This window comes from Vombatus ursinus, unplaced genomic scaffold (assembly GCF_900497805.2).
Source record: "Vombatus ursinus unplaced genomic scaffold, bare-nosed wombat genome assembly UNPS02014797.1, whole genome shotgun sequence".
Lineage (NCBI taxonomy): Eukaryota > Metazoa > Chordata > Mammalia > Diprotodontia > Vombatidae > Vombatus > Vombatus ursinus.
Genome location: NW_020954575.1, coordinates 1,998,152 through 2,013,950, shown reverse-complemented (window position 1 = coordinate 2,013,950; position 15,799 = coordinate 1,998,152). Strand labels below are relative to the sequence as shown.

General features: G+C 38.0%; 1 protein-coding gene across 1 annotated transcript in view; it reads left to right on the top strand.

Moving 5' to 3' along the window:
- The first annotated feature begins 314 nt into the window (after positions 1 to 314).
- USP32 (ubiquitin specific peptidase 32) overlaps positions 315 to 15,799 on the top strand; it is a 260,532-nt gene continuing 245,047 nt past the window's right edge. Inside the window, exon 1 of the mRNA XM_027870297.1 lies at positions 315 to 539. Coding sequence (XP_027726098.1) covers positions 482 to 539 — 58 coding nt within the window. The 5' untranslated portion in view covers positions 315 to 481. The remainder of the gene's footprint in view (positions 540 to 15,799) is intronic.

Below are 15,799 nucleotides of genomic sequence, written 5' to 3'. Positions count from 1 at the left end.
CTCCCCCTACGCCTCTGCGCGGAGAGGGGCTGGGCGCGGCGTAGCGCTCCCTCCCATCCCCCCCAATTCCAGCCTGCCATTACCCGGAACAATCCCTGAGCCTCGGGTCAGGTGACCCCCGGCGGGGCTGGCGCGGGGGCAGGCCGTGGAGGAGGAGTGGAAGAAGAGGAGGGCGGAGTAGGGAGGGGAGGGCAGGGAGGGCGGGGGAAGTGTGGGAGCGGGGTCACGTGACTCAGCATGGAGGCGGCGGCGGCGGCGGTAGCGGCGGCGGCAGCGGCTGGGCTGGCGACGGTATCGGCGGCGGCCGGGAGGAGCCGCCGGGCCAGGAGCCGCACTTGTTAGTGTGTGCGTGTGTGGGTGCGCCTCGGAGGGGCGGAAGGACGGGGGACGAGAACACCGTCACCCGGGACGACGACTAGGAGAAAGCGGGGACGGGGGGCGCTCTCAGGCTCCGACCCCCGGCCGAGGGGATGAAGGGAGTATGGGCGCCAAGGAGTCACGGATCGGATTCCTCAGCTACGAGGAGGCGCTGAGGAGAGGTGAGGGGGGAGGGGCCGGGCCAGGCCTGGGGAGGCGACGGGAGGGAGGGGACCTCCTCCCCGGCAGGTTCAGAGATCTAAGTGAGAAGGGGGAGCGAGATGGAGGAGGAGCGTCCGTCTGTGGGGAAGGGAGAGAGGGTGCAGCCAGAGGTCTGGGGCGGACACCCCTTCGAGAGGGTCTTGGCGAGAGGGTCGGGGCCTTATCGCCTTGGAGGGGGATCCCACCAGTGACTGGGAAGGGGGACTGGCTGTGCTCTCCGGTGATGTCCTTTTGGAAATGTCCGGGGAAGTCCCTCCCCTCCCTATCCCTTCCCCCACTCCTCTCCGGCGTCTCCAAGCCCCCTTCCCCTGACATCTCGTTATTCCTTAGTCCTTTCCCTCCACCCGCCTGGCCCCTTAACAGCCTGAGAGGCAGCGGGCGAGCCTCCTTTCTCGTGCACGAATGCTGTCAAGCCCTCTCTTCTTCTTGCCGGCAGAAACCCCTCTTAGAGGGGCTTCTTTTCTCGGCCTCTTCCAGGGCCCTTATCTGTCACTTGGGAGCTCTCTCCGTGCACTATCATCATCCGCTCCTGCCTCCTCCTCCTCTCCCCCGCCTCCCTCTCCCCCTTGCTGCTGGCAGTGATAAGGACATCCTGAAATTAAGTTGTGTGTTTGAGGTGAGATGAGGTTGGACAGCTGATGCTGCCACAAGACCGTGGTCTTGTGTTACATCCTTCTGCAGACGTTGGCCTTTGCCTTTTTACAGCACTTGCCTTCTCTCTTCCAGTAGTATTAAAATGGCATTCGGAAATCCCGTATTCTGATGTTCTGCTATGTTATACCTCTTTCAGAGGCCAGGCTTGGTGTCATTAATAGTTCTTGGCCTGTCCTTTCTTGGCTGAGATGTCCAGTAGGTTGTTAACGCTCCCAGCATTTATCGTACTGTTGCTGTTGTGCTCAGTAGTGCACATTTTAAGTGGAAATGATTATTGCTCATTTTACAACCTGTGTGGCTTATTTTTCTCATGGTTTGGCTGTTGTATTTATATTTCTCTTCGATGTTTAATGGATTTATTTATTTTTTTTTGTAAAAAGTATGGTAATAACTTGCTGTTTTGGGTGTTGGACGTTAGACGATTAACAGGTTCTTAAGGCAGGAAAACAGACATCCTTCTGGGTCCTACTATTAGTGTCCAAGGACATATGAGATTTGGATTAAAATATAGAGTAATTTTAGATGGGAAAACACTTGGTTGTGTTTTGTTTAATCAGGTTAAAAATGAACTTTTGCAAATATGTGAGAAAGTGGAGGATGACTTCAAGACAACCATACTTGACACTGTGAGATGTAGATGCAGTTGTGGACTAAGGTGGTTTTTGTGTGTCAAAACAATAAAGAACTGCTTTTGGACCTTTTTTCCTGAGGTATATTGTAAAGGTAATGCTTTAGCTTAAAGAGCAACCTCAGTCTCACTTTTTTTCTCCTTTGCTTCGACATAAGAAGTATTCCACACATGTTGATGTGTGCACCCAAGTAATGTAGTCATTTCCTGGGTACTGTTGGAGCTTGACAGGTCTGGCCTCAATTAGGCAATAGCTTACATGGAGTGAAAGAGGAAATCAATGAGAGTGATTTACTTGTTCGTTCAGAAATCTATTGTTTCCCAAGTTTGAGGTTGTGAAGACTGTACAATACCTGACATTTTTTAAACATAGCCCCCAAATAGATTTTTATCCAACTGCCACCCATACAGTTTAATTTCTTACTTTCAGTGCTGGAAAGTTGAATCTTTGGATTGAAGGTAATAATTTGTGTATTTGACAGAAGGCAAATTAACTTGATTAGGTTATGTATCTGCAAGTCTTTCTGCAATCTGTGAAGCATCTTTATGAATTTTAAATGCTATATTTGATTATGTAGGAAATAGCTGATATTAGTATAAATGAGGACTTTAGTTTCATTTAAGTAGGTCTTTTTGTTTTTTAAAGATAGTACAACTTATTACCATCTAGTAAATGTCATACTTTTCCTGTTTTTTCAATTAGACTAGGAGTTTGTGAAACTTGGTGGATCTTTTTAGTATTCTTATTTGTTTAAAAATGTTTGAGAACTCTTTTTGGGTTCATGAGTTATCTAAACTACATGCTAGACTATCCCTTGCTTAGGTTATATTTTTTTTCTTTGTTTTTGACAGAAACTATCATCATTACGTCAATAATTGTGTTTAAGTTGCTGTTGTAGTACTAAATACATATTTTTATCTTTTTCTTTACTTGAGAGTCTTGACTGTAGAGTAATTGTGGCCCAAGTAACCATTGTCATAACCAAATACTGAATTACTAAGCTTCATTTAAGTGGTTTTAAAAGAAAAGTATTACTGTCAATGACAGAACTTTTTTAAAGTACTTGAGGAAAAGTATGGCCTGATAATTGAGGATAACTTTTCTTAATATCATCTGCATGTGAGCTGAATAAGTCCCAAAAGTTATGAACCACTAGATTTGATTTTGTCTTGAGTTATTCATATTTGTAGTAGCTGAGATTAAACATGTAAAAGCTTACAACACTTTGAGGTAACTAGTATTTATAGTACCTGTTGTTTTAGTGTTTCCTAGGATTCTTTATAATTCATCAGCCGGTTGTTGGGATCTTTACATTGGTTGAAAAGCTTGTGTTTTCTAAAGCTGCCCAGCACAGCTTTGTCATTCTGTGGGAGTGAGACTTTATCAACTATATCCTCTTCCTTTATCTCACTCCTTATTTATAAGACTTCTGAGAGTTAGAGTATATTTTCTTTAGAGCTCTTTAAGTTGTATATGAACAAAATTCAGAGGTGTAAAGGGAGGACTAAGATCATCTAATTCAACCTCCCAATTTTTTTCTTCCTTTCTTTTATGCCTCCTCTTGCTTGTCCTCTTCTTCTATACCTTTCCCAACACACTAAAGGAAAGTTATGAGGCTTGCTTGTGACAGTCAAGTGAATTAAAATAGTTCTAAGGTATTAATTTATTGTAATAGAATTTAACAGATATCTTTCTTTCTCCTTTAATTATTATATGGTCCTTATTTTTTCCAAGAACTGGATGATAAAAATAAGCCATGTGTCAAAAACAATTATGTTCCCAAGTGACAATGTTTTCTCCAAAGTTTCTAGAATTCCTTATTGTCCCACATATAGTTTTTTAGTCTTTTGATCAAATCCATCTAATGGGTGATTGCTAATAAAACTTTCCCTGCTGTTCCTGTCTTACTCTGACATTTGATAAAGTATGTTGTACTCTTGTGGTTTCTCTCTCAAGCATCTCCTCTCTGTGAAAACATGAAAATTGACTTTAAAAGACTCATTTTGGGAAACAGTTGTCTAAACTGAAGCTCAAGAAGACATGTTGGGGGGGGCACAGGTAGGTGGCACAGTGAATAGAGCACCAGCCCTGAAATCAGGAGGATCTGAGTTCAAATTCGACCTCAGACCAAACTCTTCACACTTACTAGCTGTGTGACCCTAGACATGTCACTTAACCCCAGTTGCCTTTAAAAAAAAAAAAAGGCATGTTTGAAAACTTTTTGTTTCTCTGTTATGTCCTATGAACGCTTAGATTCTTTGTAAGTCTTTCATTCTTATCTAAGAAGGGACCTGAGAAACGTATCCAGAAGAAGGCAGAAATTGGGTTGTTAGCCCTTCACAGTCCATGTTATGGACAAAAATGAAATTGCAATGGTTTTTGTTATTTCTTGAGTGAAAGGTAGTATAGCATTCTGCATATATTATCTTTCTGGTATAATCATACAGAATACCATTGCTATCTGTTACATTCAATCAGTCATCAATCAGTAGATAACCATTTATTAAGCCCTACTATGTTTTAGGTACTGTGCTAACCACTGATCATACAAAGAAAGGCAAAAAAACCCTTCACACAAACAAAAATTATAACCTGTGCTCTTCAGAAGTGTATATTCTAATGGGGAGATACAACATATAAATATCTAGGAATGTTCAAGATATATAACAGAATATGTGAAGATAATCTGAAGACAGAAGATACTTAGTAATTGGAGGGACCAAGAAAACCTCCTGCAAAAAGTGGGATTTGAGCTGAGTACTGAAGGGAGTGAAGGAAATAATGGGTGGAGTGAGAGGACAGAGTATTCCATTCACAGGAGAGAGCCATTGCAGAGGCATGGAGTGTTATGTTCCAAGAACTCCAAGTAGGTCAGGGTAGCTGGATCATAGAGTACTTGGGAGGGTTGAGTGTAAGTTGGTTGGAAAGGTCAGCCCATTTCAGTACGCTTGCCAAAAAGACTGTTTTATGGAGAACTCACCCAGGGCAAGCGCTTACATGGTGGTCAGAAGAAGTGATACAAGGACACTCTCAAGGTCTCTCCTAAGAACTTTGGAATTTATTTTGTGACATGGGAGACATTGGCACAGGACTGCTCAGCATGTCGTGCCCACATCAGAGAAGGTGCTGTATTCTATGAGCAAAGCAGAATTGAAGTAGCTTAAAAGAAACTCGAGATGGACAAATTTAGAGAATGCACCCCAAATGTTAACGTGGACTATTTTTGCCGGACCTGTGGTAGAACATTCTGAACTCATATTGGTCTGATCAGCTGCAGTCAGACACACTGTAACTTGACTCAGGCATAGTGCTGTAACTTTGGTCCTCTTGAGAACAAAGGCCAATAACCAATCAGGTTGGAAAGGTAGGGAAGGGCCACTGGGAAGTGAAAAGCTTTAAAATGCTGAATTGAAGACTTTATATTTGATTCTGGAGATGATTGAGAGCCCTTGGAGTTCCCTGAGCTGTATGTAGGTGGTGACATGGTCAGTCTGACTACACTTCAGGAAAATGACCTTGATAGCTGAGTGAAGAATGTGTTGGATTGGGTAGTGACATGGCAGGGAGACCAGTTTGAAAGCTATTGCAGTAGTCCAGGCTAGACATGATGAGGATCTAAACTAGCATTGTGGCTGTATGAATGGAAAGGATGGGAATGTGTAGGTAGAAATGATAAATTTGATTATGGATTGGATATGTGGGATGAATGAAGTACTTATTATGTGCCAGGTCCTGTGCTAAATGAACACTGGGGGTACAAAGAAAGGCCCAAGAAGAGTCATTTATTAGGTAGAATGGCACATTTGAATAATATGTTGGATTTAGTGTCAGGAAGACCTAGGTTCAAATCCTGGCTCAGACACTAAGTGGGTGACTGAGCAATTCACTATACTCCTTGTTCCTCAGTTTTCTTATCTTTAAAATGGGGATATAAATAGCACCTATCTTTAACGGTAGTTGTCCGGGTCAAATGAGGTAATATTTAAAGCTCTTTGAAAATTTAAAAAACTCAATATAATAATAAGAAGAAGCATCTCTAGTCTTTTGAGCTCCAGTTCAGGACCAAAATGATGCTTTATGGGTATGGGCATCTCAAACTGGTTGTTCTGTAGGCCCCTCAAACTCAGCATGTCCAGAACAGAATTCACTTATTCTTTCCCAAATCCTCACTTCCCAGCTTTCCTGTTACTGTGGAGGACACCACCATTCTCCAGGTCACTAAGACACAACAATCTTAGTGTCATTCTCTAATCTTTACTTGAATACAGCTCACATATTCATTCTGTTGTCAGGTGCTCTTTCTTCCTTCACAGAATCTGGATATGCTGTCATATTGGCACTCAAAACTGCACACCTGGACTATTGAAATAGCACTCTGGTTGATCTCCCTGCCTTAAGTCTCTTCCCACTTCAATCTATACTTCACTCAGCTGGCAAAGTGATTTTTCCTAAAATGCATTTCCATATTCAGTAAATTCTAGTGGCAACCTGCTTTCTTTGGCATTCCCATGCTTACTATGCTCTCCTGCCTTATTTCTGTCTCCTGACTTTCCTGGACTGCTTTGAGACAGCTCAAATACCAGCTTTTGCAAAGAGCCCTCTCCTGGTCTCTTCCCCTTCCATCATGTCTCTCCTTCAAAATATTTTCCTTTACATGTTATCTCTCTCATTAAAATGTGAGTTCCTTAAAGTTGGGGACCCTGTTTTTGTCTTTCTTTTTATCTGAAGCACGTAGTCTGGCATGTAGTAAGTGCTTAATTAATTCTTGTTGACTGACACTACAGTGAATTGGGAAATGGGGGTGACATGGTCAGTATTTGAACAAATAAGTATTTAAATAATTTAAGCAATATCAGTAATTCCAGATAATCATAGTATCTTATAACTCTAACATTTTATAAAATCTGAATGGCCTCTCCTTACTCAAGATTTTGATCACTAAATTTAATGAAACTTAGTATTTAGAGACTAACTTAATAATAACTGTAGTGAATGGAGTTTGAATGCAAATCAGAGCATACTGTTTGCTCTTTTTTTTCTGTTTTGTTTCCTCTTTCTTGTGATTCCTCCTATTGGTTCTAATTCTTCCTTACAACATGACTAATATGAAAATGTATTTAATGGGAATATATATGTAGAGCCTATATCAGATTGCCCATCATTTTGGGGAGTGAGGAGGTGAAGGAGGGGGAGAAAAATTTAAAACTCAAAAGTGTAGGGAAGTGATTGTTGAAAACTAAAAATAAAAAAAAAAACAACAAAAAAATTAACTACGGTGGTTAGTCTCCTGTAGTATAGTGTAAGTCTATAAATGAAGATGGAGTGAGAATCTGGTTTGCAAGATTATTATTTTTTTTCAAGTGTTCAGAGAAATTATGATTTACAACTTTAATGAAACTCTTCTACCAAAAACGAAAACAAAAAAACAACTTTGACTCTGGGGGAAGAGTTCCTAATTGTTTTCCATTGAAAGAAATTAATAACCAATGATTTGAGAAGATCCAGAGTTCCCCTTTTTCTTTTTTTTTAAACCCATTGTTGTATTTTTTAAAAATAGTTTATTTATTTTTAGTTTTCAGCATTCACTTCCATAAGATTTTGAGTTCTAAATTTTCTTCCACTTCTCCTCTCCCCTCCCCAAAGCAGCATGTAATCTGATATAGTCTCTACTTATACATTCATATTAAGCATATTTTCACATTAGTCATGATATAGTGTAGAAGAATTAGAACTAATGAGAGGAACCAACAAGAAAGAAGAAAAAAAACAAAACAACAACAAAAAAAGAAGCAAATAGTATGCTTCCATCTGCATTCATACTCCATAGTTCTTGGATGTGGATAGCATTTTCTATCATGAGTCTTTTGGAGTTGTCTTAGATTCTTGCGTTGCTGAGAAGAGCCAAATCTATTAAAGTCAGTCATCCCACAGAGTGTGGCTGTTAATATTCTGTTTTTCATTAAGGCAGATTAATACTTTAATGTAGAATCTGTCAAGTTCACAGTAGATTTCTCAAAAATTAGTTTGGGATAGTGAATTTCTATTATGGTCATCCTATGAGATAATATAAGTGATCCTCCTGAAAACTAAAGACGGGTGAGTTATGCTAAAAAGGAAAAAGTAGGACAAGTTCAAGTTAGTCTGCTTATAGGTATAATCATTTTGTGCTTGAATCAATCAACTTTTTTTGAAACTTTTAAAAATTCTGAACTTAAACACCAAAAAGCATTTGCATACATAACGCCAAACATACAAAGAAAATTATATATGAATCTCCATTTTATATGCTTTTTTAAAAAAAGTTACAATGGCTACCTCTTTTTTGTGTCATTATTACTGTTTCCTGGCCCCAATTAAAAAGTAAGAGAAAGAAAGAGGAAAAAAACACTCCAAAAGTATTTATTAAACACTTACTATGTTTCAGGTACTTTGTTGAACTTTGGGTATGTGAAAAAAGAGCAAAAACAGTCCTTGCCTTCATGGAGCTTAAATTTAATAAATACAGAGAGGAGAATTAAGAGAGCCCAGGACAGAGCCTTGGAGGACACACACAGTAATGAAGAAGATATAGATGAATATACAGCGAAGGAGACTGAGGAGTGGTAAGACAGGCAAGAGTCCTTAAGAGTGAGGAAGTGATGGAAAGAAGGTGATCAAGTCACATGCTTTAGAGAGGTCTAGAACAGCACTTCTTAAACTCCACCCCTATAGTTTAAGAAGTGCTGAAGGATATTCTGTAGTGGAAAAAGTTTAGGAAGTCCTGGTCTAGAAGGATGAAGACTGAGAAAAGGCTATTAGATTTGGCAATTAAGTGATTGTTGGTAACTCTGGAAAGAGCAGCTTCAGTTGAATGGTGAGATGACAAGCCATATTGAAATGAGTTTAGAAAAGAGTTAGAAGAGAGGAAATGGAGTTGCCAAATATACACTGCTTTTGTAAGTTTAGCAGAAAGGAGGAGGAAAGATCTAGAATTCTAACTAGCCAGGGTGGTAGGATTTAGTGAGAGTTTAATGATGAGAGAGTCTGGGGGAGAGGGGGAAATGTTTGTAGGCATTAGGGGAACTGTTGGTAGATAGGGAGGAGATGAAAGTTTAGAGAATAAGCATGATAGTTGTGGGGACTGCTGAAGCTTGAAAGGAGTAAGATCAGGAGTGCATGTAGGATTATAAAAGGTTGGCCTTGGCAAGGAGAAGGGCTGCCTCTTCATCTGGAGTCAAGGAAGAGATAGTGAGAAATGTCAGAAGGATGTGAGATAAAAAGGGGAGAAGAAATGGCCTTTGTGAAGTGTGAAGTGAGGCCCTCACTTGGGAATCTGGAGGATGGAAGAGAATAGTCTTTTTGGTAAGTAGTAAATAAGGAGGAATAGAAGGATTACCTTGTGGTAGTGAGGTCCCAGTTGAGATTAAGGGATAGAGGTTGGGACTAGACCTGAAATTTCACTGATAGAGTGGGAAACTCCCTCTACCAATGTAGGTTGGCACCTTCTTTGCAATTTATGGTTTTAGCAAGTTGCCTAGGGCATTGAGAGGTTAAAATGACTTGCCCAGGGTCACAACCAGTATTTATCAGAGGAATGACAGAGGAGACCCAGGTCTCCCTGATTCCAAGGCCAGCTCTCTATCTACTATTCTTTGGGGCTTCTTAGTTGAGATTACATAACATAAATTTGTGGTGGACTCAATCAGCATAATTTGGTGACTTTCCCTAGCTTCATTCAGGTCAGAGTAACAGGGATGATTGTGGGCAAGAGATTCAAGAATAGAGGATAGTGTAGTAGGGGTAGTGTGGTATAACTTGAAAATAGAAAACTGCTATTCTTATTTTGCTTTCTTTTTTGTACACTTGGAGAGGCAGAAACAAACATAAAAAGAAGCTCTCTGCACTGGTGAATCCTGGAAGCATTTCTTTTGGGATAAGCGGAATGAGGTGACATCAACTCATGTTCAATAAGGTCCCTGTTTACTGAATTGTGCAGCTGTTGTTGGTTTTTCTTGTTCATTGTATCTTGCTTTGTGTTTGGACACAGGGCCTTCACAGTGACACAACACCCAGGGCAGCCTTCCAAAAAAAGATTTCTGCAAGTAACAGAGAGTTGGAATTGTGTTGACCAGCAAATGCCATGTTTGAAATTATAAGGTGTTCCATAGGAAAGAGAAAGGAAAGAATTTTGGTACTGTAACTCCTGCTAACTACTACCAGTAACTAGGTCACAGACAAAGTAGAACCATAGAGAAGCTGCTGCTTTTTTTTTTTTTTGAGCACACTATGACACAGTTTTTCTTTTTTTGCTGCATCTAATAAAAATGACTAGAGTGGTAGATGGATTAATTTATAGAGAAAAGGAGAGTAATTAACCAGATTTAGAAGATGACAGTGTAAAAGTGAGTCTTACTCATACTTTTTGAACTGTACCTAGGAAGCATGGCTCCTGTTTTTAGGGCTTGATATTGTTTATGTTACTGCTTTTGGCTTTTGGGTGGTATGGTATTTGTGATTTAAGTTGAACCACCTAATCTCTGATTAATCCATAAAATAGGAAATTCTCTTCGCTATTTTCATCTCCCAGTAATAAATTGCTGCTGGAAGTCAATGTGGTTAGTTTGCCTAGTGACACCTGAATCAGGGCATTTTAATACTTTATAAATATTTGAAAGGAGGAGTTCTAGAGAAGAAGAGTTTTACAGCTTTTGAACCATGGAGGCTGGAATCAGGAATCTGAGAGCTTCTGCCAAGATAGTATTCTCTGCTATACTTCAAAGATGGATCCTTTGGAGTGGTGGGCACTCTCTTTCTCTTGCTCTTTCTCTGTCTTTCTGACAGAAGACAACTCTTAACTTTGCTTTTTGAGATAGAACTACATGAGGTTTCTTTTACCCAAAAGAAGTTTAGGAGAAATCCTTGCCTTGAAGAAAGAAAACAGTTTTTCAGCAGTCGGAGGCAGCATGGTGCTGTGGGAAAAGTATTGGATTTGGAGTAAAGAGGATCTGGTAATTCTTGGCCATTCCCCTTATTACCTGAGACTCTGGTCAAGAAGACACTTAATGTGCCTTAGCCTGTGTTTCCTGAAATGAGGGATTTGAACTGAATACCTCTATGGTCTCTTCTAGCGCTAAATCTACTGATTGAAAGAATGTTTTATTAGAACTTGACTGGGCTGTGCAATTATATATTTCTTTTACTGTTACAAAGAACTGCCTCGAATATGTGGGAATATAATAGAGGTGAAACTGTGGGATTGAAGTGAAGAAGACTATATCCTCACTGTCTCAGAATATGATATATATTCACATATATATGTTAATACATAAATTGCTTTGCATACATTAAAGTGCTACATAAATGTTAGCTATAATTATAATTAAATAATTTTAAAAACTCTTATTTTTTTCATATATTTAGTATATTTTCTGTAGTTCCTCTGCCTTGTAAGATAGGGTCTGGAGAGGGCCCATTGCAAAGCTAATTCTCAGAAGCCTTTCTTTAAGATGTGAAAGTAGGATCTAGATACGTAGTTCCCATCTTTTCCTCCTTGCCCCTGGAGGAGAAGGTCTGCTTAAGTTGTCTTGTGTTGAGGAAAATGAAAGGGGAACTAGGGCAAGATTGTTGAATGTTATAGTAATGTTATAGTAAGATTTCAGCAAATTTGGTGTGACTTTATGTGGTATCTTCAAATGCACATAAATGTACTTTTATTAGTTGGAAAAAAGATTCATTAATGCCTTTTTTTACACCAGTCATTTCCTAATATAATTCTCATGTTGAATTCTTCCTTGTAACAAAGAAAAACTAAACAAAATGACACATATTGGCTGATAGCATATGCAATATTCTGCATCCAGAATGACTCAACTTTTAACTTATGGCTTTGGGGGCGGGGTGCACTCACACATGCAAACACATACCTATATATGTAGAATAGGATCAATGGCATTTTATTTATATGTTGCTTAATTCAAATGCTTATAGTTGATATTTTCTCTAAAATGCACGGGGATAGCACCATAAATTACACATGTAAATGCTAAAAAAAAGATTTTTTTTTGGCTATAGAATATTTGAATTTTATTATGATATAGTATAAATTACTTTCACCTCTAGTTATGATTTTTCATCCAACATCTTTTACTTTGTTGAAATCGATATTTAAAAAGAAAAGCCAGATGTACATAAGAGAGAGCAAGCTGCAGTTTCATGTACAGGTCTTCTTTTTGTTGCCAATTTTATTTGATGTTTAAGTTCAGAATAAAGAAAGGAATAAAAAAACAAAGATTTTTGTGCTTTACCAAGTTATATACGTCTTATATTTTGAATATGATTTTACAGTGGCATTTTTAATCCTTGTAAGTGGAGAAAATGAGGATTTGTGATTTGTCAGAAGTTTCACAGTGACTTGTTTCTGAAGCTGAGAGTAGAATCCAGATTGACAGCATTCTTGCCCATATCACTGATTTCCCTTTTCTCCTTAGGTAATATTTTATTAGATTTGGTTGACTCTTTTCATTTTTGTTTTTTTCTGTTCCTTCTCCATGATAAAGGCTTTTAAAAAAAATTTTCAGAGATTTCTCACTACTGATTTCTATTTCTTTAACCCATGAATGACCCTGTAAATACCTTCTTAATAACCTTTACATGCTGACTGATCTCTGATCTATGACCTCTGGTGGCTCTTGAGGTCCCTGCCTGAACTTTTTGTGTATAGACTCATTCCTCAAGTTGCCAAAGCATTTTTGTTTTTTTGGATGGAAGGCATTGCAGTATTCAGTTAAACAAAAGTTTAAGCTCCAGCCATGTTTGAAAATAAAAAGAAAGATGCAAAGCAAGAGTCAGTCCCCTGCTCTTTGGGAATTTACTAGAATATATTTTTGGCATCATTGGTCTTGTGTATTAGAACTTTGTCCAGACCACAGACGAAACCTTTGAATGCAGCTTGTTGTTTGTAATGCATTATGTACTGCCATTATTTGTAAAACATATCACATTTTGGACATGTTTGTAGACATGGTTTTTGGAATCCCTTGGTGAGCTGCAACTTATAGGTAACAATGGGGTGCCTATGCTAATCATTTTGTTAATAAATTTGGTCTATAAATCCTTTACTTTTTGTATAGCCAGCCACCAGAAGCTATTCTGTATAATTTGAGAAATGCCGATTAGGGATTATTGCCATAGAATTGGTTTTGGGAGTGGAGAAAAATTATTTTTCTTCCTAGACTTAAAGGTGCAGTAAAGAGTTTACCTGATGTTGAAAACATTTTGTATTGTTTGAGCATTGGTGTAGAAGAGATACAAATTGTAGTAGTCAGTGAAGATAATTGCCAAGCAAATGTATTCAGATGATGAAAACAGTCATTAGTTAGAAACCTGACAGTGAATGAAGTCCTCTGTACAAATTTTGTTCCGTTGTTTCTGAGTGGTGTATGTTTTTCAGTAAAACTAAATTGGTGATATGTTTGAGAAATGGAAAAAAAATGATGAGCAAGAAGAGGAGTAAAAATAATGTGCCAAATTATTTTGGTGTAGACATTGTTTTACTTTACCTGATAATTACCTGATCCTCTGACTTATGAATAATGCTATTTGAGTTCATTACAGAAGCATCTGATTTGGTAAAGGTTCTCAGGACTGGCTGGAAAATGAAGGCAAAAAGAAATCGGTCAGTAGACATTTATTAAGCACTTTATATGTGACAAGCACTTTCCTAACCTCTGGGAATACCAAAAGAAAAGAAAAGAAAAGTTAAAAAACAATCCCTGCCCTCAAGGAGGAAAAAACAGGCAAATAAACAAAAAATCCCCCAAACAATTCTATATACAGGTCAAACTGGAAATAATTAAAAGAAGGAAGGCACTAAAAATATAACCTTTATTACAAGGACTTCTGTCTTTCTAGTTACAGTGAGATGACTGCAAACTTTTTACTAAACTTGCTTAAGAGTCAGTTTTGTGCCAGGGGAAGTACTGAATTGGAATCATGCTACTTATGATTAAGTAATGCTTGCTAGGGTAAGTAAAAGGCAAGAGGACAGAAGTATACATCCAGTATGTAAAATTCTGAACCTTTATATTATTGTTAAAAACTTTTAAATGTCTAAAGCCTTGATGACACTTTGTAATATTTACTTTATAGTGAAATGGGAGACACTTCATGGCTTGGCACAATTTATTAAGAATTTGTTACTTGATACTTTGACCCTTGCTGTAGTTGTATTTTGTTATGAATCCAAGTTTCAATTATTTGCACATCTATTAGATGTTTCGTATACTTAAGAACTATGAAGAGCATCATTGTAATTTGTTTTTTCCACAAAAAGGTGATTTACATAATAAGAAAATGAAGCCTTTTGGCAAAGTTTGTAAGTGGTGGCATAAAAAATAATAGCATGTATATAGTGTATTAAGATTTGTAAATTCTTTACAAATATCTCATTTTGTTACAACTATCTTGGGAAATTATTGTCCCCATTTTACAGATAAAGAAACTGAGGTAGGCAGAGGTTTAAGTGACTTGTCCAGGGTCACATAGCTAATCAGTGTCCAGGTTGGATTTGAATTCAAGGCTTCTTGACTTCAAGTCCAATGCAAGCTACCTAATTAATATAATTATAATTGTGTATAATAGACAGTATATTATAATACAATAATATAAGATGTGATAATTATAATACTATAATAATAATTAATAAAAATATTAATCTAAAGTTTCTTTGAATATTTAGGTGCTTGATTTATAAAACTTGAATGTTATTCAATGTAGGTGATCTAATCAGAAAACATTTTTATAGAAAATATTCACTTTGCCTTTGTCTATACAGACATTAAGTGAATCACAAGAGAATATCATTCCATGAAAAGGGTGTTCTGCAAGCAGTTTTAAGAAGAAGAAATCAAAGCTACCTATAGTCATGTGAAAAAATGCTCAGAATCACTGTTGATTAGAGAAATGGAAATTAAAACAACTCTAAGGTACCACCTCATACCTATCAGATTGACTAATATGACAGAAAAGGAAAATGATAAATGTTGAAGGGGATGTGAGAAAATTGGGACATTAATGCACAGTTGGTGGAGTTGTGAACTGATCCAGCCATTCTAGAGAGAAGTTTGGAACTATACCCAAAGGACTATCAAACTGTGCATACCTTTTGATCCAGCGATACCAGTACTAGGTCTGTATCCCAAAGAGATTTTTTTAAAAAAAAAAAGAGAGAAGAGGACTTATATGTACACAAATACTCATAACAGCTCTTTTTGTGGTGGCAAAGAACTGGAAATTAAGGAGATGTCCATCAGTTGGGGAATGGCTGAACAAGTTGTACTATATGATTGTAATGGAATACAATTGTGTGATAAGAAATAATGACCAGGATACTTTCAGAAAAACCTGGGAAGACTTCCATGGACTGATGCATTGTAAAGTGAGCAGAACCAGGAGAACATAGTACGTAGTAGTAACAAGCAGTACTACATGGTGATCAGCTTTGCATGACTGAACTCTTCTCAACAATACAGTGATTCAAGACAGTTCCAAAGAACTCATGATGAAAAATGCTATCCACATCCAGAGAAAGAACTGATGGAGTCTGGATGCAGATCAAAATATACTTTCCCCCCCCCCTTTTTTTTTGATCTGAGTTTCACAACATGACTAATATGGAAATATGTTTTGCATGATTGCTCATGTATAACCTATATAAGATTGCTTGCCTTCTCAATGAAAGGGGATGGGAGGGAGGGAGAGAATTTGGAACTCAAATAAAAAAAAATTAATGTTAGAAATTGCTTTTACATGTGATTGGAAAAAAATAATTTTTTTTTTTAAAAAGAATGTACTGGTTTTGAAAACATAGAACCTAGTTTCTAATCTTGACTTTTCTACTTGGACCTTTGTGTTTTTTGCACAAGTCACTTTAACTTTTCTGGCCCTCAGTTTGATCTAAA